This window comes from Thamnophis sirtalis, unplaced genomic scaffold (genome assembly GCF_051295495.1).
Source record: "Thamnophis sirtalis isolate CommonGarterSnake01/CBP01778 unplaced genomic scaffold, rThaSir2_p1.2 scaffold_7, whole genome shotgun sequence".
Lineage (NCBI taxonomy): Eukaryota > Metazoa > Chordata > Lepidosauria > Squamata > Natricidae > Thamnophis > Thamnophis sirtalis.
In genome coordinates, this window is record NW_028261387.1 from 66,746,327 (window position 1) to 66,771,325 (window position 24,999).

The window sequence follows — 24,999 nt, forward strand, 5'->3', positions numbered from 1 at the left end:
TGAATTAATGAATATGTAGATTTACACTATAGAAAGGATTTTGAACTATTAAATAAGTGAATGCCAAAGAGAAATGTGTGGGCTCTTCAGTGCAGAAGTACCCTTTAAAGTAGACATAAGAAACCCACTTGGGTTTAGAATTTTTGAAGCTTGTCACTGGAGTTCTCACAAAAGGATTTCCACAGTAGTGTGGCTGATCACAAAACATCCATTTACCAGATGTCAATTTGGCAAAGTTGCTTTCTTACTCTCCCTAGCAATGCAAGATCCTTCCCACTTCCCACTACTTTTTTTTCTAGTTGAGAAGGTCAGTAAGGCTTTTGCTGCAACTACACCCAGTTTTCTAAAAATGGCACTCAGAGGATATCTGATGAAAGAAGTTGATGCTAGTGGCTGGGTCCTTACTTTGTGCTGTTGGCTTCCTATGTTTAATTATTTAAATTCAATGAGTCTTTTACAAAACAGGGGCAAGAATCTGAAGATAGAAAAAAGAATGTTTCCAGGCATACTAGGATCCACAAGCACCCACTTGTCCACCTTCCTTTAAAAAAATAACGTGCATCTAAATTTTGAAAGTTTGGATTCCCCTTTGAAATCCATTTCAACACTGAATGGTATTATTCCCTGTCTGTAGCATTTAAATCAACATTATTTCTGAGTGAACTAGATTTCTTTAAGGTTGTATTGGAAAAGGGTTGCTCCATTAAAAACGATCACTTTTTAAAAGCCACAACAGAGGTAGGATAATTTTTTCAATTTCTTCTTCTTTGTTGTATTTTTCTTCCTTCTAATTAGGAAAATGAGAATATTCACATCTTGTTTTTCTGCTACATTTACTCTTAAAAATACTTTCCCAATATGATGGAGATACCATATTTAAATTCATTTCCTGTGTTGATTTTAGGAACTTTTACCTCAGGACAATTTAAGACTTGATTTTTTTAAAAATAAAATCTTAGAAAGCCTCTTTTGACTTTAGTAAAAAGGGGATATTTATTTGCACTGCAGAAGTAATCCATGGTTTTACCACACTTATTGAGCAGATCTGGGAAAAAAACCCAAATGGATACATGAAGAGATAATATTGTCCCCATAAAACACGAGGGTTTCACATCAAATTAACTGAAAAAGTAGAAATGTGATAAATATATGACTATTTCTGTTTTCTCCTTTGATATCTCTATATTTAAATCTAAGGAGCAATTTATATGTATTTAAAAACACAGGTATCATGAGTTTTATACATTTTTATTTTGAATGAGAAATCGTCTTTTGAAGAATCTTAACCACAAAGTAATTTGTCATATGCCATTGGAAAATGGAGTTATGATCCAAAAACAAAATCCTTGTGGTAAAAGGATTAGCTGTGTAGTTCTGTGAATCCTGATCTATATCTAAAACTGGATGACATAATGATTTCTATCTAAAGTAGAGGCAGACCTTAATTATCTTGGTACTTTTCTAATAGTGCCCATTCAGTTATGTTCTTGGTGAACACTATCCTGACAGAAATAAAGATGGCAACCCTAAATACTTATCTCCAAAATTAAAATAATTCATTTAAATACCTTAGAAAAGTGCAAAATTATAACAAATTGTTTGCAAAATAGAGATCCAAGTGATATTAAAATATTTGCTTCTTTCCCCATCCATAATCAGATACTTGAACATAGTTTCTAAATGGTTCATTCTGATTATAAAGGAATTAGCTGGTGTTAATCACTTAATCCTTATTGTCATGAAGTTGATGGCAAATCCATCCCCTTCCTCCAATGGATTGGCCTTTCTGCCTTGAACAGTTGTTGATGCTCACCAGTTACTGCTATGGAGTCCTGGCAAGGAATCTTAATAGCAGCAGGCCAGGAGCTCAACACTTCATCAGTCGGAGTCCTTATCTTTTCCTTGGCACCAACTTCTGAGTTCTAGGATAACAGCCAAGAATGTCAACCCTGTCAGCATCTCGGTTGTTTCAGAATATAATAATATAATATTTATATTTATCAATATGTGCTAATGATTATGCTTTCCCAGGAAGCTATAGGACTTCTGATTCATGAGGTACAATGATGTGAATGACAAATACATTTAATTTGATATTGATTTCAGAGCATTTATTTAATTTGAAGTTGAAAGAGACGATATTTCAAATAGTTAAAATAGACTGTATTTCTAGATTGCATCTTCTGCTTCTTTTTAAGAGTTATTGAGAAAGCAGGTGGCAAATATGATGCGGCTGAATCAGATGTAGCAACATTATAGTAATCAAAGAATATGCCAGTTCCCTTCACATGCAAATAAGCCAAGTTATTCTAACTTCTTTTAATTTTGTGCTTGCAACTTTATCCTCTTTGATTAAATGACTTTGTAGCAGCAGCTTCTTGGAAATTGGCAAATCAAGATGACTTATCAATGTAACTCAAACATACTTGTTCTAGATGCCTAGATTTCCATGAAGGATTTATCAATTGAAGGCTAGGGAATGTGAATTACTAATGTTATATTTGAATATACAACTTTCTGAGACAATTTAGGGGATAGAGCATTGGTGAAATTCAATTTTTTTTTACTGCTGGTTCTGTGGGTGTGTCTTGGTGGGTGTGGCAGGGAAGGATACTACAAAATCCTCATTCCCTCCCCACTCCTGGGGGAAGGATATTGCAAAATCTCCATTCCCACCCCACTCTGGGGCCAGCCAGAGGTGGTATTTGCTGGTTCTCCAAACTACTCAAAATTTCCACTACCAGTTCTCCAAAACCTGTCAGAACCTGCTGAATTTCACCCCTGGGATAGAGTACTCATTTTGGTGAACCTATAAGGATAGCCCTTGGCTTACATCCATTTGTTCAGCAACTCCTGAAATTTGATGATGAATGAATAGTACTTATGACTTTCCTTGCCAGCTTCTCAGAAGAAATCAATGGGGAAGGTGGCAAGAAGTGGTAAGCCATGGTCATGTGAGATCCTTGTTTAATGACTGGTAGTCTTTACTTAGAAATAACAGCAACCAGGACTGCCAGAATTGCTGTTGCTAAGTAATATGGTCACATGATGATATTATGCTTTATGACTGCATCACTTAGCAATTCCAGGCTCAGTTGCCACTGTTAGCCAAGGTATACCTGCATACCTTAATATTACATTTTGATGAGATATTTAAACATAAAATTAGTAAGTTCAGTTTCCACAGAATCAACAGAGATGAATCCTTTGAATTATTTTTTTGCTTCCCAGTCCTCTTCCTTCTACTTAATACATCAGAAAATGTTAATACTTCAGAAAAAATATAATCAGTTTCATTGATGTAATAGTTACTGTTACAGAGGTTAGAGGAGATCTAACATTAGTCACCTAATAATTGGATTCACTTGTGAAACCCAAAAATAGTTCCAGTGTTCCCGAATGTTGATTCCTATTTTAAAATTTACTAAAATATGCATTATGTTTGACTATAGCCCTAATTGGGCAACTTTTCCTAAATGTTGACCTTCCATAGGTAGCATACATAATTAGGTGGTACTAAGTTGAATATGCTGTTTTAAATTACAAATGACTCCCTTGAGTTGACTCTAGTTTTATTAGAATGTTAAGTAGATGCAACTATGTTGTTTTCGTGCCAGTGGTTTGCCTCTGATTTTTTTCCAAGTCAAGCTTATAACCATTGGATATGCTAATAATTGCCCAAGCATTAGCCTGGCCTAAACATGCATGGTTTTTTTTTTTAAGATCAGCAAAAATTTGATAAATGCTGCCGAAATCACATTTTCTCCCAGAACATTTGTGTAAGGTAATTAATACAGCATGTTGGCAACTTCTTGCCAATGGGCCAGTCACTCTCTCTCAGCCCTAGGAAGCAAGCAGTGACAAACCACTTCTGAAGTCTTGCTTCTTTAAGCTGAAAGAGACTGAATGGCCAGTTGACAAGTTTATATATTTATAGGTGCGTCTGTGCATGTGCACAAATATTTCTGACTTGAAGGCATGCATGTATGTATGTGTGTGAGCAACAACCACACCCACACAGAGAGAGGGAGGGTGTCTTGGACTTCACCAGGGATAACATTTATCTTACAACAAGGCAATCTTATTCCCATTGAATTGAATGCAATAAAGACAACTGGGGAAAAAACACACCAGCTATTGGTGCGGCAGGATATTGTCAGTTTCAGGAAACATGAGATGCCTTAAATATGTTTACAGCATCAAGGTTCTGTCATATGTCTGATGGTCAGAGATGCTCAAAGCAAATTGCAGGGTCATTACATCATGCCCTACCTCCAATGTCCCCCATGGTTCTGCCTGGCTATTGCTGGAGACAAATTGCTTTGTTTACTGCATTATAGTAAGAAACTGGACCATTGGTTTGGCCAGCAAAACAATTTTTAGATCTCTGTAATGTAGAAGAAATAAAGATGTAATGGAGCTTACTTCCCAGAAACCCAAATTATTTAGATAACAACAATTTAGATAACAACACAGCTCTCTATTTCAAACACATTTTGCAGCAACATAGATCAAAATCAATGCTTTCTCCTTTTCATCTAGAATTAGATCCAACACCAAGCTAAGCAGCAAAGCTTCCCAACATGCAAGAATGTAACTAGAATTTTAACATATTTGAACATGTGTAGACCCAATAAAGAAAACAGGCATGATGGTTTGTTCTTTTGCAGCTGCACCTATAAAAGAGAAATTCCAGCTATGTCTTTCATTGAAGGTTAGATAGAATGAGGCCCCACATCTTGATTTCCTATATATAAAATGGAGATTGTAAACACCATATTTACATCTCATATTGGCTTCTGAAAATAAATGGAATCTGCACCATTTACTGTATGAACACAAATATTTACAATTGCAAGCAACTTCCAAGACTTTCAATTGTTGTGCAAACTATCATCCAACACATTTGTAAAATGCCTGCATCATTTCACTATGGCTGCAATTCAAAAATTGGCCCTCTTACAAAATCTGATTGTATTGCAATAATATGGAAAATCACAACTATACACGAATGTGTAATGTTGAGTCTGTAATGTTAAGTCAGCAGAAAGGTGCTTATAAACAACAACAAACATCTTATTGTGCATGTCTATATAAATACATGTAAGAGCATTATTAATATTCAACATTTAAAGCTGTGGTTAGCTATGCAATGATTTTGAATCAGTAGGAGACTATTGTAATGACAGACTTGAGTGGCTGGCTGAGTTCTAGCTTTTTTGTCTTTTTCTTTTGTATCTAGAAAATCTATAGCATGGACTCAGGGACAAAACAAACTGTTATCTTTAAAATACATGTTTCAAAAATGGTTGATTTGGATGGAAAATTTTCTAGATGTCTGTGTCTGTTATTAATCTTTATTTCTTAAAGAAACATTACCAATTTAGAAATAGTAAAATATATAGGTGTAGACATAAGACAGTTCTACGAAAAGTCTTCACTTCTTCGAATTTTATAAATTTTGCACATCTTTGCTACTGTAGGTTATCAGAGCTTCATGTGGCTCCTATTTACAGAGAAAGTCTGAGTGAGATTACACCAAATCTAGGTCCTTTTTTCCTTTTATTTCATAAATAAGGTGATCTAACTTGCAATGTGCCTGTGTGAAAAAGTGCTTTCCTAGTTAATCAATTCATTTACAGGATGAGTTAGGTTAGGTTAGGGATTAGGGTTAGAGCTGTGGTGGCACAGTGGTTAGAGTGCAGTACTGCAGGCTACTTCTGCTGATTGCCAGCTGACTGCAATTTGGCAGTTCAAATCTCACCAGGCTCAAGGTTGACTCAGCCTTCCATCCTTCCAAGGTGGGTAAAATGGGAACCTAAATTGTTGGGGGAAATATGCTGACTCTGTAAACCGTTTAGAGAGGGCTGTAAAGCACTATGAAGTGGTATATAAGTCTAAGTGCTATTGCTATTAGGATAAGAAGGATCAATTGTATGAATATTAAATAATCTGGGTGATTTGGGCCTGCCTACCCTATATAAGACTTCCAAATCCCTTTCTCCCCTCCACACCATTACAATAAGTTTCTCACCATATGGATTCTGGAAGCCCATCATATGTTGCTGAAAACCATTTGTATTTCCTTTTGAAGTAATTGATGTTTATCGACCTGGAAAAGGCCCACAAAACAATTTCTAAAGCTCTGAAGCGCATGGCTTCAGTCAGAGACAAGGTCCTAAAATGGAAAAAATTAGGACAATATTTTCTAAAATTGCTAACCTATCAAAATCAGTTGAAGAACATTGTGGAAAATCACAAAGAACCCAAAACAATATCCAGGAACCTGCAGTCTATTGACATTTGATCACAACCAGAAGATCCAAGTAGATCTGGTGGTCTCTCTCATCTTGGCTGTATCAAAAATGCACTTTGATAACATGGGATTCATGAGAGTATCCAGGCAAAAGCCAGGAGCTGTAGTTCACGAAGAAATCACTGATGTGTTTGCTAACAAACGATCAACCTATATGACCCTCTAGAATTTTGAAGGAAGGCTCAGCATATAAAACGAATGAAAGGTGGAATGGTTTAAGACCATGGGTGTCAAAACTCGATTGCGCTACGTGACATATCATGATGTATTGTGATGTTTTCTGCGTTTGCAAAGCCAGTGTGGGTGTGGCTACGGGCCACCAGTTTGACAGGCCTGGTCTATATGAATATCATAGAAGCCAAACACTTCACTTTGTGGCTGTCAAGTCACCAAGTGACTTGATGTGGCTAACAGTTCAAAGGAATAAAAGCCTGCCACACCGTAACTCACATCCAATGCATTGAAATGGGCTCACACAGCATCCTAACTCAGTACTTGGAGGAATGAATGAATCTGAACTTGCCACTCTCTTTTAGTCCAATCTACCTCATGAGCTTAATGTGTAGATAAAATGACTCTTCTGATCCCGTGTCCCAGATCTATTCCAAGCTATTAAGTGCTTCAAATTCAAAATACTATTTCAAATTCAAAATGTTTTACTTTAATGCTTACTAGATTTAGCTAATTACATTTGAGCAGCACAATAATTCACTCTGCCAGCGAAAGCAGAGCTCGGGAGGGCTGCACATTTTTACTGGCCGAGGGTTGCAGGAGGCTGTGGCAGTCGAAAACGGAGTTCAGGAGCCTGTTTTCGCTGGCAGACTGCTTGGGCCACACACAGGCACCCCCGACAGGAGTGATGTTGAGCTGGCCCTGGGCATGCCCCAGGCCCCCCCCGCTCCCCCCCCCCCGAGGTCAAACACAACCCTGATGCAGCCCTCAGTGAAATTAAGTTTGACAACCCTGATCTAGCATCTCTAGCTGATATTCAGAATTTTTTTCCCCTTCGTGTCTCTTCATATCTCTTTTCTGGACACGATCCAATTTAAATGTATTTTTTCTTCAAATATAATGCTCAGAAATTGACACATTTGCAATCAATGATGGCAAATCTATGACATATGTCAAAGGTGATATACCACAAGGTTTTGGGTGACATGGTGGGATTCACCACACCCATCTCCTTCAATTCTCAAAAGCATGCTCCAATTCTCTCATAATTGTGGAGTTGTGGAGGCTGCATGAGAATGGGATGTGCTCTTGTGTAGCCTTAGGACTCTTTGAAATTTTCACACAATAATGAGACATGTGGTTTTTGGAAGCTGCAGAAGCTATGAAGAGCCTTCTCTGAATCCCCTTCAAGAATGAAGGCCTTGTGTGACCCAGAGCAGCCCTGGGTAAGCCATAGGGACCTATCAACAAAAAAAACCCTGAAAGTAAGTGGCACATGGCAGAACCTGGGAGTGCTGGGACTGTAGGAACAATTGCACCATTCCACAAGGCTTGGTGTCCTTGGGGAGCGGTGTAACCTTTTTGTGTGGCACCAATGATGCTAGGGTTGAGGTCAAGGCCTGGGCCTCAACTTTAGGCTCAACCTAAACACTGCTCCTGGTGAGTGCTGCTCATAAGCGTGACCTAGATGAGGGAGGAAAGGGAGATATAGAATAGTTTCTTTTGTTTGGAGGGGTGGGGGAAATGATACATAAGCAGCATCAAGTTAAGCATTTTCTGAAGTTTCTGAAGCCGAAATGATTCACCATCACTGTTCTAGGTGGTCTAACCAAGAAGCACAAAAATGCACAATATTTCCTCATGCTGTATCGATTCGTGTGTCTTTTCCACCTCTATTCTCCTTTTATAAATTTATTTTATTCCTTAAGTATTAACCAGCAAAAAATTCAAAAATCGTGGCCAAGACAAACTTCCCTTTATGTTGTCATTGTAAACCTCTCACTATGCAAGAATAGTACTTACTCTTGATGCATCAGCAGTTCGGAGAACATTTGCATACACAAGGGTGAGGTGTATGCAGCCAGGTAAACCACTACCTAGAATACAGATAGCCTCAGTGAGAATAATTTGCCCAATATTCCAAAGCAGAAGGTGGGATCAGGTTGGTAAGATCCAGAGATGGGGTCAGTTGGTTCCATTACAAATATTGCCAATGAAAAGAGGTTGCACAATGTTTAGATGGCCTTACTTTTGTTTCTGCAATATGATGGCAGTAAAAGGACACAACTGCTTCAAACTATTTTGTGGTATGCTGTGATGTAATTGTAAAGATACCCAAAACTTTTGAGTTTAACAAGAGCAGACCAACTTTCTATTAAGTGCGGTGTCCCCCATTGCTGCTATGCATTGGCTATACTGCATAGTTTCCTGATTGTAAATATCTGGTCTTCTTCATGCAGAAGTAAAGAAGTTTCTGTATAGAGGAAGGACTAACTGTGGGAACCAAGACTTCCTCTTCTCAAAAAAACCCACAACTATTTGATGATGTAATTCACCCTGCAAAGCATATGGGAGAAATGAGGATAATTTTTAGTGCTCTGTCCATGTTTTCTTCAATGTTATAATAGTAGTAGTAGCGACTATAGATCAGAAACTGAAAGAAATGAAATATTCCATGCTGTTCTGAAACTCCAGAATAAACTTGTTCCCATGCAGAAGGATGTAGAGGCAAAATAATTTATCTATAAAATGAAGTATAAGTCAATGACATTTATTTAGAGCACTAGGATAATCCACATTTCACAAATCCTCCAATTTCATTTTGTTTCACTGGTCCTTTTCTACAGCAAATACATCAAACCTACTATATAATAAAACTATTTACATTTCCAAGACTGGGTCATATACAACCCTTTCAATTGCTATTCACATACAGTACTTGACAAACAGCACAATACAATATTTTAATGTCTAAAAAATGACAACCCTGTACTCTATTCGTCCTATGAAAAGTGAAAACAGAAAAATAAATTTACAATTATGAGATTTTTTTACAACACATTAGATCTGATGTGCTAAGCAAGACTTTACAAAACCAGAAAATTTAACAAATAGACTGATATCTTCCCATTATTACACCTTTAGAGGAAAAGAGTTTGCATTTATTGGAAACATATAATAATAAAATTAATTTCTGTACAGAATTGTAATTTTTTTTTATATTTAGCAAGATATCAGAACTCTGAATTACTAAGCAAAATTCACACATTTATACAGCTTGCATATCCATTCAGTAATTCATTTGGATTTTCTTCTTTTTGATTGCATAGCACCAGCGTTTGTTTCTGCAGGGGGGAAATTAGTTTGAAAAAAATTATTCACAAATCATTTAAGTATAAACATTTCAATAAAATAGACACAGGGAATCATTTTTTTCTTGGGGTAAAGAGTCCACCATGTTCTTTAGATAATTTATTTAATTCACTGAGTACAAGTCAACGCTAGAAACTTATAAATTTCATAAACAATGTTGTCCATCATAATATTAAAAAAAGAGGAGCAAACAATTATGTCTGAACAAATTATCAACATAATCTGAACACCCAAATCCTATGTTTGTTTATTCAGTAGCTTACTATAGCAATTAGCAATAGCACTTAGACTTATATACCACTTTACAGTGCTCTCTAAACAGTTTACAGAGTTGGCATATTACCTCAACAATCTGAGTCCTCATTTTACCCACCTCGGAAAGATGGAAGGCTGAATCAACCTTGAGCTGTTGAGATTTGAACTGCCGAATTGCAGTCAGCCAGCAGTCAACAGAAGTAACCTGCAGTACTGCATTCTAACCACTGTGCTACTGAGGCTATGCTTAAATAGATCTAATATGACATGCACAGCACTGTTACAGAAACAGCATTACCGATTTTTCAGATGAGATAGTTATACCAGGATTGTATTTCCTCTTAAACTTGCTGAAAATGTAATTTTGAATAAGTTTTTTATAGTTTAAAGAAATATTTCTATATTATGATGGGCATAATATTAATGAAAGAGTGATTGCAGTGATCATTGGAAAAATATTTTCTTGGGTATCCACCCAAGTACCCACCCCCATTTCAATTGTGACTGTTGTGGATTTTTAATATTGTTTGTATTGTCTTATTTATTCCCCCCATTTATTGTGAGCTGCCCGGAGTCCTTCGGGAGTGGGCATACAAAACCAATAAACCAACCAAACCAACCATCTCTTATTCGAGAATAGAATGTAATTTTATATAAAATGCCATATTTTATTTTCCATATGAGAATTGTAATATCTATTCATTTAAATCATATTTTTTTAAAAACCCACATACTTCATTTTGTGTAGGGAGAGGAGAGGAACAGTTCTCTTTGAGGATCTCATTTTCTGAAACAGCAGACAGCTGTCCATCTCTCAGATTAACATCTGAATGTCTAGAATTGAACCTCTTGTTCAATTGAACCTATAGACTTATATTGGATTTTATAGTTTGGTTTCAATATCGTAATACAGCTTAGGATCTGCCTATTATATATACAAGTGATTATATGAAAGCTTGAGAATTAAAATTAATTCACATTACACAAAGTATCTGTATCAACTCAGGGGTGTGCCACTTTTTGTTCATTAGGGATTCTTTGAAAAATATAATTTGAACAGGATGCCTACATTTGTACATGCAACTTTATCAAGCCATTTGTTTTGTCTGCAAGTGTCGCAGTTAATTCTGTAGAAGAGTCTAAATAACAGAAAGGAAAGCTAAAACTGGATACATCATATTCATTCACCTTTGTCCCCATTTCTAAAATTCAAATGCCCCGTATAAAATAAAATGTACCAAGTGCAATTGTTACCTCGCTTCTTTTTTATTTCTATCTTTGCTTCTTTGCTCAAAGATCTCCTTCCCTACCTTTTGTAGTGCTGGATGCTGATGCTGGTCTTGATGACCTCTTGCGCTGACCATTCTCCATTGTCTCCTGTACTACTGCAGCTTCCTCTGTCCTCGAATTTCTTCTGCTTGGAGTTTTAGATTTTTCACAGTTCTCCTTTGACTCATTACTGATAAAAGGGAGATAACGGTTGTGTGTTTATAAACAATCCATGGCAAAAGAAAAGTGATATCTATAAGCAAGACAGTATCAGCATTAACTTTTCATCTGTAAATGTTTCTAGAAATGTTAATTGGTGATATCCAAAGATAGTACTCCATATATTTTATAAACCCCAGGCTAATCTTCCAAGGTACTAAAGCACATAGTTTGTATTTGGGACAGAAAGTTAGATCTGGCAACCATTTCAGTTCAGCAGAATGAGACAAAACATATCTCTTGCCTTCTGAACAGAAAAATAATGCGTAAAAGGATGACCCTAAAGAGTTCTTTCTTTCTCAAGCATTAGGTTAAAGTACTTACTGGAGCCCAGTAGGTCTAAGTGCTGATGTATGGACGAGTTTCGTTTCCATCATGTTCAGTTTTTGATGGAGGTTTTATTGTTTTTTAATGCTATTATTGTTATAAAATCTACTCTTTATGATAATAAGATGGTCAGCCATGTAACTCTTTTAAATAAAAATAAGTAAAACAAAAAGCACAGAAATTGGAGCTACACTTAAAAAGCATTTTCATTTCATTAGGAGAAAGACTATCTGGTTTACAACATTTAATTGCAAGACAAATTATATCAAGTTTTTTCATAAACAGTTCTTAGAGGTTACCACTTTCTACATGAATTATAGTCTATGCCAGTAAACAGGATATCTTTGGAATGCAAAATCCATTTCACATGCAAGTCTTTGTAAGAACCAAATCTTAATTTGAATTACCTTTCTGTCTAATATAGGGTTGGGAGGAAGGGGGATCAAGACTAAATATGCCCAAAAACTAAAACAAAGCATCCTGCTTTTAAAGATATACAGTAAACCATATTCACATAAACTTGCATCAAAAAGATTTATTCTTTGCTTGTTGTAACTAACTACTTACGAAAGGCCAGTGATAATGGCAGGATTTGCTTCCAGATCTGAAAAAAAGAAAAAAAATTCCAATCTAAATTTGAAGTACATATATGTGTGTTTATGAGTATGAAAATAATTTATGGGATTACTACTTGAAATAAGTGATGGGCACAATACTAATACATTTATAATATTTAGAAATATATATAAAACAGAACAGTCCTGCACAATAGGGATTCTGATCCAAAAATAGAGGCCTTTTCAAATTATAATAACTATAGTTAATTAACTGGATTTCAGAATCCTCCTCTACTTGATTACCTATAAATTAAGTGGATATTTAAACTGTGACCTTGTAAACCTGTAATCAAAATTTGGTAAGATATTTTATTGTATATCTGTTAGAATGTTTTTCCCCATTTCTGTCTGTTCTGCCCTAAATAACAGATATTTATGAATTAAATCCCATTCCCAACCCACATTCTCAAATTGTGCTTGTGTATGATGCCCTAGTTTGTTCAAGAATGCCTGTACACAATGCTAACGTGTGTAACAAAATGATAAATTTTGTTAAATATTTCCAGCTCGGAATATTTTTGAGCTTCAAAATGTATCAAACTGATATTTGAAGCACAATAAAAGTACATTTATTCTCATATAATTCTTGCCCAGATAGTATGTCTAGAAGAGCGCATCATACCAATTCTCTTCAAGGTACAATAGCAGATATCACAGTTTAACTTAATAAGGCATTAAATGTCTGTGAGGGTCTATCAGCTAAAGTTGGAAAAGACTGAACCCACACTTGATGGGACTGAGTCAAACAGTTTGCCCAAACCGATTGCAAAAAATCTGATGTATATGTATCACACAACTCCACTGATAAATGCCATAACAGAAATATCTACAGTAAGTAAATCCATGTGGATTCTAATAGGTTTATCCTCACTAATCTGCAAAACTGTCACAGGACATATTTAAGAATTCCAATTTAATTCTTGAACTCTGAATCCAGAAAAATTCACCACTTAGCTTTACCATCAATCAGACAATTGCTCAAGGATGCAACACAGAAGACAAACCAAGACTCTTTTTTCCTTCTTTTGCTTCCATAATAAACATAAAAATAAGTTCTTGCCCGTGTGTGAACAAAGTTCCATTAACATTTGGTTATTGTTTGTTTTAAAATAAATTGTAGGGCTGTGCATCACATTTGAGGGCAGTGTTTGGGAGGGCACACTACATTAATGATATATTCCTTATTAAAATATTAAAGCAGTGGATATGGTCCATGCACATGTGGACATTCAAGGTTAGTCAGTGTGTTTTCAAAGAACTGACACTGAGGTTTCCTGAGTATGCAGCTGCTTTTGTGCTTAGAAGAGGGGTTAGCTCAGGGAACACACTTTGCAATTGGCCTCTTTCAAATGCCTTTCACAATGCTAATACTTTGTGCAGAAACCCTCAAATCATATCCATCTGCAATAATCCAAGTATTTTACCTTGTAACTAAAGTCGAAATAAATTATTTTCAAAATTATTTTAAATGTATCCCCTTGTCTAAGGAACTGTCCAGCATAAAATGCAATATAAGATTCAATATAGTTAAAAATTAATTTTGAATATACAAGGGATTTTGTTTTATTTATTTTTAAAGTATATAGACTGTTCGCCTAAGGTATCACAACTCTAGGTAATTTAGAAAAATAATAGAAAATGTAAAGGTGCAGAATGTAAAAAGGAAGAGCCAGGACATGAAATACTAACTGAAACTGGATTTATCAGCCACTCTGACCTAAACCCTGGGGAAACAACCAGGTTTTGAAGGCATATTTAAATAAGGTCAAAGGAGAATGTCATATGAATCTCAGGGGCAATGTTGTTTCTGAGGCCCAATTCTTGTAATTTATATACAATTCTTCTAATTGAGCTAGTATATTGGGTATATTAAACATTCTATAGTATATTGTCTAGTTTAATGAAAAGAAGAACTATGGGTGACATGAGAGCAGTGTTCCGATATCTCAGGGGCTGCCACAAAGAAGAGGGAGTCAAGCTACTGGCCAAAGCACCTGAGGGAAGGATGAGAAATAATGGGTGGAAACTAATCAAGGAGAGAAACAACATAGAACTAAGATGTTTTCTGACAGTTAGAACAATTAATGAGTGGAACAACTTGCCTCCAGAAGTTGTAAATGCTCCAACACTGGAGGTTTTTAAGGGGAGATTGGATAACCATTTGTCTGAAATGTTATAGGGTTTCCTGCTTAAGCAGGGGGTTGGACTAGAAGACCTCCAAGGTCCCTTCCAACTCTGTTATTCTATTCTATCTACATAATGCACATACTACATAATTAATTATGTAGGGTGTACAAAAGTCAAAATCACCTACACTGATTATATAAATTAAATGTTCAAAATGATTGTCTTTTTTTCTAAGCATTTCCTTTCTCATTTGATGCCTGACCTTTGAGCATTCCTAAGCACAGTAATATTGTCTATGAAAATAAATATACATTTAGGAAATAAACATAATATATTACGACTAGTCTATGGTGCCTGACTTTTGGTACATCCTGTATATTATAATTATACACACAGATACTAATTATAATTATAATTACTTACACACACACACACACACACACACACACACACACACACACACACACGAAGCCCTACATCAGTTATCTAAAAAAACATACCTGTTCTTTGAATAGCACACTCTGGTGTTGCACTTAGAGCCTGACGTGAAGATGCTAAGGCAAGGGCAAAAAATTAAAATCAATCTACCTTACAATCTTAAGAAACATTATCTATAAAATTCATTTAGACTATGCAAGAGAAGGAAAAAGAGATTTATTTTATGTGGCAAGATACTGTTGTTCCAAGAATGGAAATCCCTGAAACAAATATTCTGTTCTACAATGTTTTGGGAATACTATAAACTAGCTAGAAAAACTCTATAAAAATATTATGCTAAATATAAAAATCTCTTAATTATAGAAGTGATGGCTAGTATATGAATTGAATTTTGATACATTAAGTTATTTTGTTAAATCTACCATGCTTGTACATTTAAAATCTATAAAAATATTACCGCAAATTTCTATTTGGGGGGGGGGGGGTATTCATGTTCAACTGTATGTTTATGACTGTATCCTTAGACATACCTTAGTTTCTGATAACTGTAAATTAGGAATTAAATCATCAAAAATATTATTTGTTTCACAGAAAAGATTTTTTGGGGGGAGGGGCTCATAATCAGTGTTGACTACTGGTGACTCCCTGTAATTAATTTATAATCTTCTTTTATTGTTGTATCTTAAAATTAGTATTTAGCCTTGATTAGTCCCTGCAGTTTTCTTGGCAACATTTTCAGAAGTAGTTTGTCTTTGCCTTCTTTGTAGGATTCAGAGAGTTTCATGGTCTCCCAGTTTCTGGTCTAATATCTTAATTGCTGCACCAAAATAGTTCTCAACCGATATTTACTTCTGAAATTTTATAGCATTACAATGGCAAGTCAATGTACTCATAGTTAGAAGATAACAGCGTCAGTGACATTGTACTCATCCAAGTTCTTTTTATATATTCAACATCAGGAAAAGGTTCCCCTTGCATATATGTGCTAGTCGTTCCCGACTCCAAGGGGCAGTGCTCATCTCCATTTCAACACTGAAGAGCCCGCACTGTCTGAAGACATCTCCGTGGTCATGTGGCCAGCATGATTAAACGCCAAAGGCACTACCTTCCCACCAAAGTGATCTCTATTTTTCTACTTGCATTTTTACATGCTTTCAAACTGCTAGGTTGGCAGAAGCTGGGACAAGTAATGGGAGCTCACTCCGTTATGCGGCACTAGGGATTTGAACCGCCAAACTGCCAACCTTTCTTAGCTCAGCGTCTTAGCTACTGAGCCACTGCGTCAACATTACTCTGACAAAAAAAGCTCTTTTTTTTTTTAAAGGAAACTATTTAGAGACTTTTTTAGAGAACGTTTTTGAGAAATAGTTTCCTTTTTCCTTTTGATGAGCCTTTTATCTTTTGTTTGCTTTTCACTAACTTTCTGTAATTATTTGAAAGCTCATATCACACAAGACTATTTTTGGAGTATAAGATGTACCTTTTCCCCCCCTAAGAGAGGGTGAAAATTTGGGTGTCTTATACGCTGAATGTAGCCCCCCCCCACCCCAACCCTTTGGCCTCTGCCTCCCAGCAATTCATCTCCTTGCAGCAAATGGGGGCTTGCAGAGGCTCCAATAGGCTATAGTAATCCCTACAGCCTGAAACTGCTGATGATCGGGAAAAATTGAAAGTGAAACTTGCTGTTTGCTCCACCTGACAAATTGCTGGGAGGCAGAGGCAGATTTTTTTTTCTTGTGCTAATCAGGCTGTTTGCTGCAAGGAGGTAAGTTAATAACTATAAATGCCTATAGAATGTTCAAATTATTAGACTTATTTTTTAAAGACTGCTTTATTATTGTTCTAGACTGCTTAAAAAATGAATAAGCTTTTTAAAATAAATGCTTGATCGGAAGAGGCCCAGTGCTATTGTATCTTCTTTTAAATAGAAAATAATAACTATACTTCCAAAAAGCACATCAATTTTAACAGCATCTGTACAAGTATAGTCTGAATGTAACATTACAAAGTGTGTATTGTCTGTACTGTTTGCTGTGCGTCTTATACTTCAGAGCGACTTATACTCTGAAAAATATGGTACTTGAAAAAGTATCCTTTCTTCTTTTACCAGCAACAATGTCCATTTTATGAAACACTGCCACAGATTTCAAAATCTAAGCCAATGTCATTAATCTTTAGAGTACAACTTAATTCTCAAACAGTGCTAACTATTATTGCTGCAGCCTGGGCTTATGCACCTGGCATCAGCTAACTAAATTTAAGAAGATTCATTTCAAAATATAGTTACAGAACTACAAAACAGGAAGGGAACTTGTAGACCACTGAGTTGAATTCCAGCTTAGTGCAAAAATCCGAAGTAAAGCATTGCTGGAAGATGGCTGCTTAGCTTTGGTTTGGGCATACTAAGTGAAAGGAGGCCTGTCATGTTCCCCCAAATTTTATGTCAAGCTGCTCTTGCAGTTAGGAGGCTTTTCCTAATATTCAACTGCAATCCTCAGAACTGCTTCCAATACTTCAAATAAGATCTCCTTAATTATGTATATATACCTGGATGTTTCCTATCCAAACCTTCATACAATAGTCGGGAAGCAGAGAAATTCACTGGGGAATTAACCAGTCCTTTTCTTTAACACGCCCTATAACACTGTAAATATGTACAGCACAGAATTGTGCTTTTGGTAGAATAAGTACCACCAGAGTAGAAAACAAATTTTACATCAATTCAGTTTTCTGTCAGCTGAAGGACTCGTGCATGGCACCAACAGTTATTTGACTGAATCCCAAACTAAAATTCTCTCAGTTTTTTCAAGTTATTCTTCATTTGTATGGATTTTTCCATATTTATTAGTAGGTTTCACCTGATATCAAAGATAAGAAACAAAATATGATATGTAAAAATATCTTTCTCAAATTCACTGTAATTGCGCTACTTGTTTAATAATCCAGACAAATATCATTGCAGGGCTAGCATTAATATTATGAACTTTCCATTTTGGAGCATTAGTATGCCTGAAGTTTTTTAAACCAGAGATTTAAACAATATTTCATCTGAACTATACATTTTTCATAAAACATCCTCCCCTGCCAATTTTTCCAAAGTTTCAGGTCTGACATATGCAAATACTGTAGTCTCTTTCAAATGTTTCTAGTTAAAAACTCCTGTATGAAAAACATCAAGCAAATGCATTCTATTTGTTTGTTTTGGCAAGAAAGGCTTGCCAAAGTACATTGGATACATACCCAAATTATGTGGCAATTCATGGTGGGCTTCCACTTTCTCATCTTCGGATGGAATTCCAACCTGTTCATCTGCTATACTACTAGGGTTACCATTAGTACTCTGAATTGAAGATAAGATTTCAGACATCACTGGAGTGGTTACAACTGAGAGTACAGTAGTAGTAGGAGTGCCACCTGGTAAACTTAGCGATGCAGGAACAGTAGCAGTATTACTAACATTTGAATTACTAGGTCCACAAGTGCTGTGTTTCAAAAGAGTGGAAGCCGGAGCTGCCACAACGTTGTCTTCTACTGCTATGGACTGTTCTGCCTCCATGCTGGCAGGAACTGAAGCATCTTGTTCCTGGCACTCTATTTCTCCCTCCATAGCATATGGTTCTTCCCCGTTATCAAAAACATCTGTGACTTTTTGGCATGCTTTTGTTAGCAAAAACTGACCAATTCTGTCCACTTTGCCCTTTCCTTTAGCATTTGAAACCGGACTTCGCCGATTGCTGGAAGACCCAGGGCTATGTGCATGAGATGGAGAAACCCCAGCAGCGGACTGCGAGGAAGTTTCTGTAGATGGCTCAGCAGAGGCACAAGTTTGAGAATTCATTTCTTCTAAACTAAAATCTTTATTTAAGTGACCGGGAGGATGTGAAGAAGTGCTTGAAGGAATAGTTGATGAAGGAGGAAACGGAGTAGTAGTTGTTAATGAACTAATAACCAATGGTCGGTTTGTTGACATACTTGTGACGGCAGTATTAGTTGAAGAGCTAGGTGTAGAAGGCCCAGATGAAAACTTTATATTCTGGGATAAATGTAAAGGACCAACAACTGTAACAGGTTGTGATATTAAACTAGAATTAGAAGTAATTGGGGTTGCAGGAAGTGTATTTGTTTGAGAACCTTTCATAACCTTAATGATTGAGGATGAATTTATAAACACTGGAGTAATAAATTGAGGTCGAGCATTAGCTTGAACTGCTGTCTGTTCTTCAGACGTCAGAACTTTATTACCAACGTTAGGCATGGTGACAACAGTAGACATTAACGTGGACTGCATATGAGAGGGCAGTGATGCTGAAGTGTTAGAAGATGAAGTAATGGGATTGGAAGTTACAAATACTGTTATCTGATTGGGTGAGATTGATGTAGAAAGAGAAGTAGAACTAATAGGTCTCTGTACAGGTGGAGACATATTTTGAGAAACATTTGAATTTATGTCTCCCAACTCTTGTTCTACCGGAGTTGAACAAGATTCTGTATTTGCAGGTACATTTAGAGAACAAATGGGGTCTTTATTAGAAGAGGAATCTTGTGAAGGAGGGGGTATGCCAGAAACCTTTTTAAATTCATCTGCACAAGTTACTGTGGGAGGCACCTCAAGGCCAGGAAGTCCAGAAGGCTTGATAGTAACATTGGGGGCTCCAGAATTATCAAGAAGTTGACTTAAGGATGTTGGTGCTTCACGCATAGCTGGAGATAAAATAGTGTTGTTTTCTTCTAGACTGGGAAGTTTAGAAGTTTCTGTGAGAGGCACCTCTCTTTTCTGTTGCTCTTCACGTATCAATATTTTGATTTCTTGATTGGGAACTTTTAATTCAATGTTCTGCTGATCTTTGTTCACTGGAATAACCTGCATATTTTGGCATATACCATCTTGAGGAACATTGAAGCTTTCCTTGTTATCTTCCGAAATACCAGCCATAACAGATACAGGAATTGCAGGGCTCTGAGCAGCTAACATACCATTATTTTGAAAACTTCCAGGCATAGCTGTTTGCAAAGGTGGGCCAACCATAATATTTCTCTGTAAGTCCATGTTTTGCATATGTGTGGGATTCTGCTGAGAAGTCAAAGCTAATTTAGCTGCTTTTGAATTTTGCCTTCCAGGACTTGGTGTGGTTTTCCTGCTGGATCCAGGACTAGATCTTCTACTGTTACTAGGACTGGCTCGCTTTGCCCCACTTACATTTGTTTGTTTTCCTGGATTGATAGCCATTGGATCCAACTTGTGGGTCTGGGGGGAAACAAAACTGGATTGGCTGTTCATTGTGAGATTTGAGGGTGCTTGGCCAATGGCCTTCAAAGTGGTTGGATTAAGACCCTGTTGATCAAATCCTCTGTTAAGATTAGGTCTGGGGGGCAAAGGAATATTAATCTGAGGAGGAAAAAGACCAGCAATAGAAGCATTGAGCCTTTCCGGAGATAAACTTATTTCTGATGGTTCTGTGCTTGGTGGGCGATTATTGGGAGTCTGAGGATAATATGGTCTTGGACTTGCCCTGTTTGGTGTTTTAGGTCTTGACGTTTGTGATGTGGTAGCAATATTTTGAAAATGATGTGAATGTGGGCCTGGAAGAGAATTAGACTGCTGTTGAGGACTTGTTCCTTGGGGAGCTGACATCTGAGGAGGTCCAGGTTTTGGCCCTGCCATCATTATCTGGTTTTGTGAAACTATTAAATGGGGTGCTATAGTGTTTTGAGGACCTGAAACTGATGGAACTTCAGGTCCATTTCCTTCAGGAACAGATGAAACTGATGAAATATCTCCCAGTGGAGAGCTGGTCGGGTTCTGTGAATTATCAGTGTAAACCATCTTCCGTGTATTGTTCACTAGAGTTGGATTGTTTGACATTGGAATTCTTTGCTTATCAGGAGACGGAGGCACTATACCAGGACCTTGCAGACTAACCATAACTGGCATGTTGCTTCCCTGCTGCATTGACATTCTTTGTGTTTCTACGTTTAGAGAGCCCCTAGACTGATGGACACTTTGGGAAACAGGAAGTCTGACTGATTTAGAGTCTTGCTGCATCATGAGCATCATCATCATCTGCTGTTGCTGCTGCTGTTGTTGCTGCGACTGTGTCTGTTGAGATGTGAGTGGCGGCTGCTGCTGCTGCTGCTGTTGTTGCTGCTGCTGACCATGTTGCAAAAGCTGAGGAGGTATTTGCTGAAGTGATCGTTGTTCAACTGACTGAGATGGGTAGCCTGTAAATGAAAAAGCAATCATTTATCAAAATATACAAACTGCTGTCAAAATCAGTCTCTTTCTTGCAGCATATAGAGTGGAGAGAAGCTAGCTGTGGATCCTTCTCCCTAACCCAGTATCTCTGGATTAAATTAGGACTGATGCTATTTAAAGTATTTTAACAGAAAGAAAAACCCCAGCAACAAAGCCAGCACTCCACACACACCCCCCACAGATTTATAGAAAGACGACAGCTCCGACCACGCCTTACTTGCACAAGCACGAAGCTAAAAACACCAGCCTGAAGATGGCGAGTGGGACCTCACCGAAACGTTGCCAACACAATCTCAATCTTACATGGGAAAAGACCCAATACAACAAGACCAGCATACCTATACCCATGAAAATCTATGAATGAATGAATATATGTATGTATGTATGTATGTATGTATATATGTGTGTGTGTGTGTGTGTGTGTGTATGTGTGTGTGTGTGTGTGTGTATGTATGTGTATATATATATATATATTAGATTTTTACAACCCCTGGTAAGCCCCAATCACGGGAGGAAGCCAACTGCTTCCATCATCTGTCCATCGGCTCGTCACAAGAGTCCATCACGACAGAAACCCAATACCCCTACTGTTGACTTTGCTATATTTGTGTTTTTTTATTTGTGCTGATAAATAAATAAAGGGAGACTAGTATAGATCTATTTCAAGCTATTTACCGTATTTTCACCCATATAACCCGCCCACGCAAATAACCCGCCCACGCAAATAACCCGCGGGTTTTCCGGATCGTGTAAAATATTTTCCGTATACCCCGCCCACGCATATAACCCGCGACGAGTAAGAGAGAAGGGAAACAGCTGAGATGGGGGGGGGGGAAGAAACGGAGAAAGAAGCCTGCGCAAGCTGGGGAAGAGGAAAGGAACGGAGGAGAAGGAAACAGCTGAGATCGGGGTGGGGGAAGAAACGGAGAAAGAAGCCTGCGCAAGCTGGGGAAGAGGAAAGGAACGGAGGAGAAGGAAACAGCTGAGATCGGGGTGGGGGAAGAAACGGAGAAAGAAGCCTGTGCAAGCCTCCGATCGTGTAAAATATTTTCCGTATACCCCGCCCACGCATATAACCCGCAGGGGGCGCTGTGCATGTAAAAAACGCATATAACCCGCGGGTTATATGGGTGAAAATACGGTAGCTCTCATCAGCTAGCCATACCCTTACTGGGATTTGAAAATAGATCTATACTAGTCTCCCTTTATTTATTTATCAGCACAAATAAAAAAACACAAATATATATATTCTCTGCCGAAGGACAGAGAATGGAAGTAGTGATCTTCCTCCCATATTTGGGCATACCGGGGGTTGTAAAATCTAAATAAATAAATAAATAAATAAATAAATAAATAAATAAATAAATATACACACACACACAAACACACACACACGATTTACATATATACAATTTACATGTACAGACAAAGGAAACATAATGGATATGTAAAAGAAGTATAATGTGTTGCAAAGATGTTAGGTTTATATAAACAACATTTTTAAAAATGCATTTATTACCTGTTGGCCTATTTGTGAAGTCCGAAAGTTTATGTCCATTGTTATCCAAATTTATACCTTGCTCTCCTGGCAATGGTGGCTGCTCCACTTCTTCAAGGCCAACTGGGCGTGATTCTGAAGCACTAAGGACAGAAACATGCATGACTAATGCAAATGTAATACTATTAATTTTATTAATACATTATATGCTCATCAATATAGAAATATATCTTTTTAAACCTTAGCAAGAGCCATTTTGATGTAATGGCTTCAGGCGCAAGGCTACAAACCAAGAGATCATGAGTTCTAGTCCCATCTTAGGCATGAAGCCAACTGGGTGACTTAGGCCAATCACTCTTTCTCAGCCCTAGGAAGAAGAAAATGGCACTTCTGAAAATCTTGCCAAGAACTAGGACTAGTTCAGGCAGTTGCCAGAAGTCAACACGAATTTAAAGACACGACAATAAAAAGGACATCATTAATTAATTATAATTGATTTCTTATTAGATTCAAGAAATGTCATCTTTGCCTAGCTGTTGTTAATGCAGTTCAGGATATTCTCTTTATAACTTTAGTTCATTCAACATAAGATTGCAAAAGTAATTTTTCACATGCTTCCCTTAAACTTCCACTATATTATTTTTTCTTCAAACCAAATCCCCTTTCTCCTAATTAACATAGCCCATATACCACTATGAGAACCAGTTTGGTATAGTGATTAAGGCATCAGGCTAAAACCCATGGGACCATGAAATCTAGTTCTGCTTTGGGCAAGAAGCCAGCTGGGTGACCTTTAATCAATCTCTTTCAGTCCTAAGAAGACAACGAAAAGTCACTTCCAAAAAACCTTGCCAAGAAAAATCTAGAGACTAGTCCAGGAAATTGCCAGGACTGGCTAAAAGTACAAAATAAAAAATGAACGAACAAAACAAAGCAAAGGCCACCCTATATATTAGAGTAGGCAAATCATTTTATGTACAGTTTATACTTTTTTGTTTCTTGGTGGCAAAAGTCAATAGGCAAAAGTCAATAGGCTGTCATTGTTTCTTCTGAATGGGTGAGGATGATATCTATTTCTGAGTTGCTAGTTATTGCTATACCTTATAGCAGGTCTTTCACAAGAGGTCACTAGGGGTTTTGCAAGAGCTCATGATTGGGGGGAAAAAAACATTACCGTATTTTTCAGAGTATAAGACACACCTTTTTCCCTAAAAAAAGAGGCTGAAAATCTGGATGCATCTTATACACTGAATACAGCAATTTTTGTCTCCCGAAACCCTGCCCCAAAATGGCCGTACATAGCCTCTAGGTAGCTTTCAGAGTGCTCCTGGGGGCTGGGGAGTGCAGAAATGAGTGGAAAAGGGGCCAATTTTTCCTCAAATGTGCCCTCCAGCTCCCAGGAGCACCTATAAGCCTCCTAAAGGCTATTCATGCCCTTTTTTTGGACAAAAAAGTGCCTATTTTTGGAAAAAATGGGCCGTTTTTGGGAGGCCTGCAGAGTGCAAAAATGTTTTTTTTAATTTGCCACTTCAAAATCTTGGTGCGTCTTATACTCCAAAAATATGGTATTTTTTTTAACTTTCAGCACCTCATAATGGCACTTTGCTCTTGTTTTAAATGTTATAAAACATGGATTACATAGATTAGATGTGAATTGCACTGTAAAGTCTTTATATTTTTTGCTATTTTTACATTGAGATTCCTTTCAAAGATTGCTCCAGAGTAAAAAAGTTGAGAAAGACTACTATATAGCTATACTTTAACGTTTGAGGCTAGGCATAGTTTTGAAATGTAGGTATTACTAAAAGGGTTAGGTAAATATGGTAGCTAGTTTAACAGACATATTAACTTTTGTGACAAAATACTCTTGAAACAGGTAGAAAATTAAATCTAAATTGCATGGATTGTTCTTCTAACGTAAAGGCTGGTTTCCATTAAAAAAAATACTGATGTTATGTGGCCAACAGAGGCTGAACAGTTGTAAATGAAGGCCGTTTGTCAAGTGCCAAGAATGTGATCATGTGACTGTGGGATGGGGGCATAACAGTCAGAACTTCAAAATCGGGTCATCAACTCCTCTGGGGAGGTCTGTCATATTTTTGAACAGTCGTTATGTGACTGGTTTTAAGTTGAGGACCACAAATAATGTGTTTTGAATCCTATCACTACAATGCAATAGGAACCATTAATACTTCAACCTTTTTTCAATTTTTTTCTTTATAGTTCAGGACAATGACCCATTCATTCCTTCCAGATACTAGCAGCCCACTCTCTTGTATGCATTTCTATTTATTTTCTCAATTCTGACTAAATAGAACAGCTTATGCATTTTCTATATATAAATGTATGCCGAAAT

At 37.0% G+C, this 24,999-nt stretch overlaps 1 protein-coding gene across 1 annotated transcript in view; it reads right to left on the reverse strand.

Annotated features, from left to right (window-relative positions):
• Window positions 1-9,017: 9,017 nt before the first annotated feature.
• NCOA6 (nuclear receptor coactivator 6) overlaps window positions 9,018-24,999 on the reverse strand; it is a 44,548-nt gene continuing 28,566 nt past the window's right edge. Inside the window, exons 11-16 of the mRNA XM_014053158.2 lie at window positions 22,665-22,786; window positions 18,133-21,111; window positions 14,955-15,008; window positions 12,278-12,314; window positions 11,206-11,354; window positions 9,018-9,612 (exon numbers count right to left, since the gene is read on the reverse strand). Coding sequence (XP_013908633.2) covers window positions 9,566-9,612; window positions 11,206-11,354; window positions 12,278-12,314; window positions 14,955-15,008; window positions 18,133-21,111; window positions 22,665-22,786 — 3,388 coding nt within the window. The 3' untranslated portion in view covers window positions 9,018-9,565. The remainder of the gene's footprint in view (window positions 9,613-11,205; window positions 11,355-12,277; window positions 12,315-14,954; window positions 15,009-18,132; window positions 21,112-22,664; window positions 22,787-24,999) is intronic.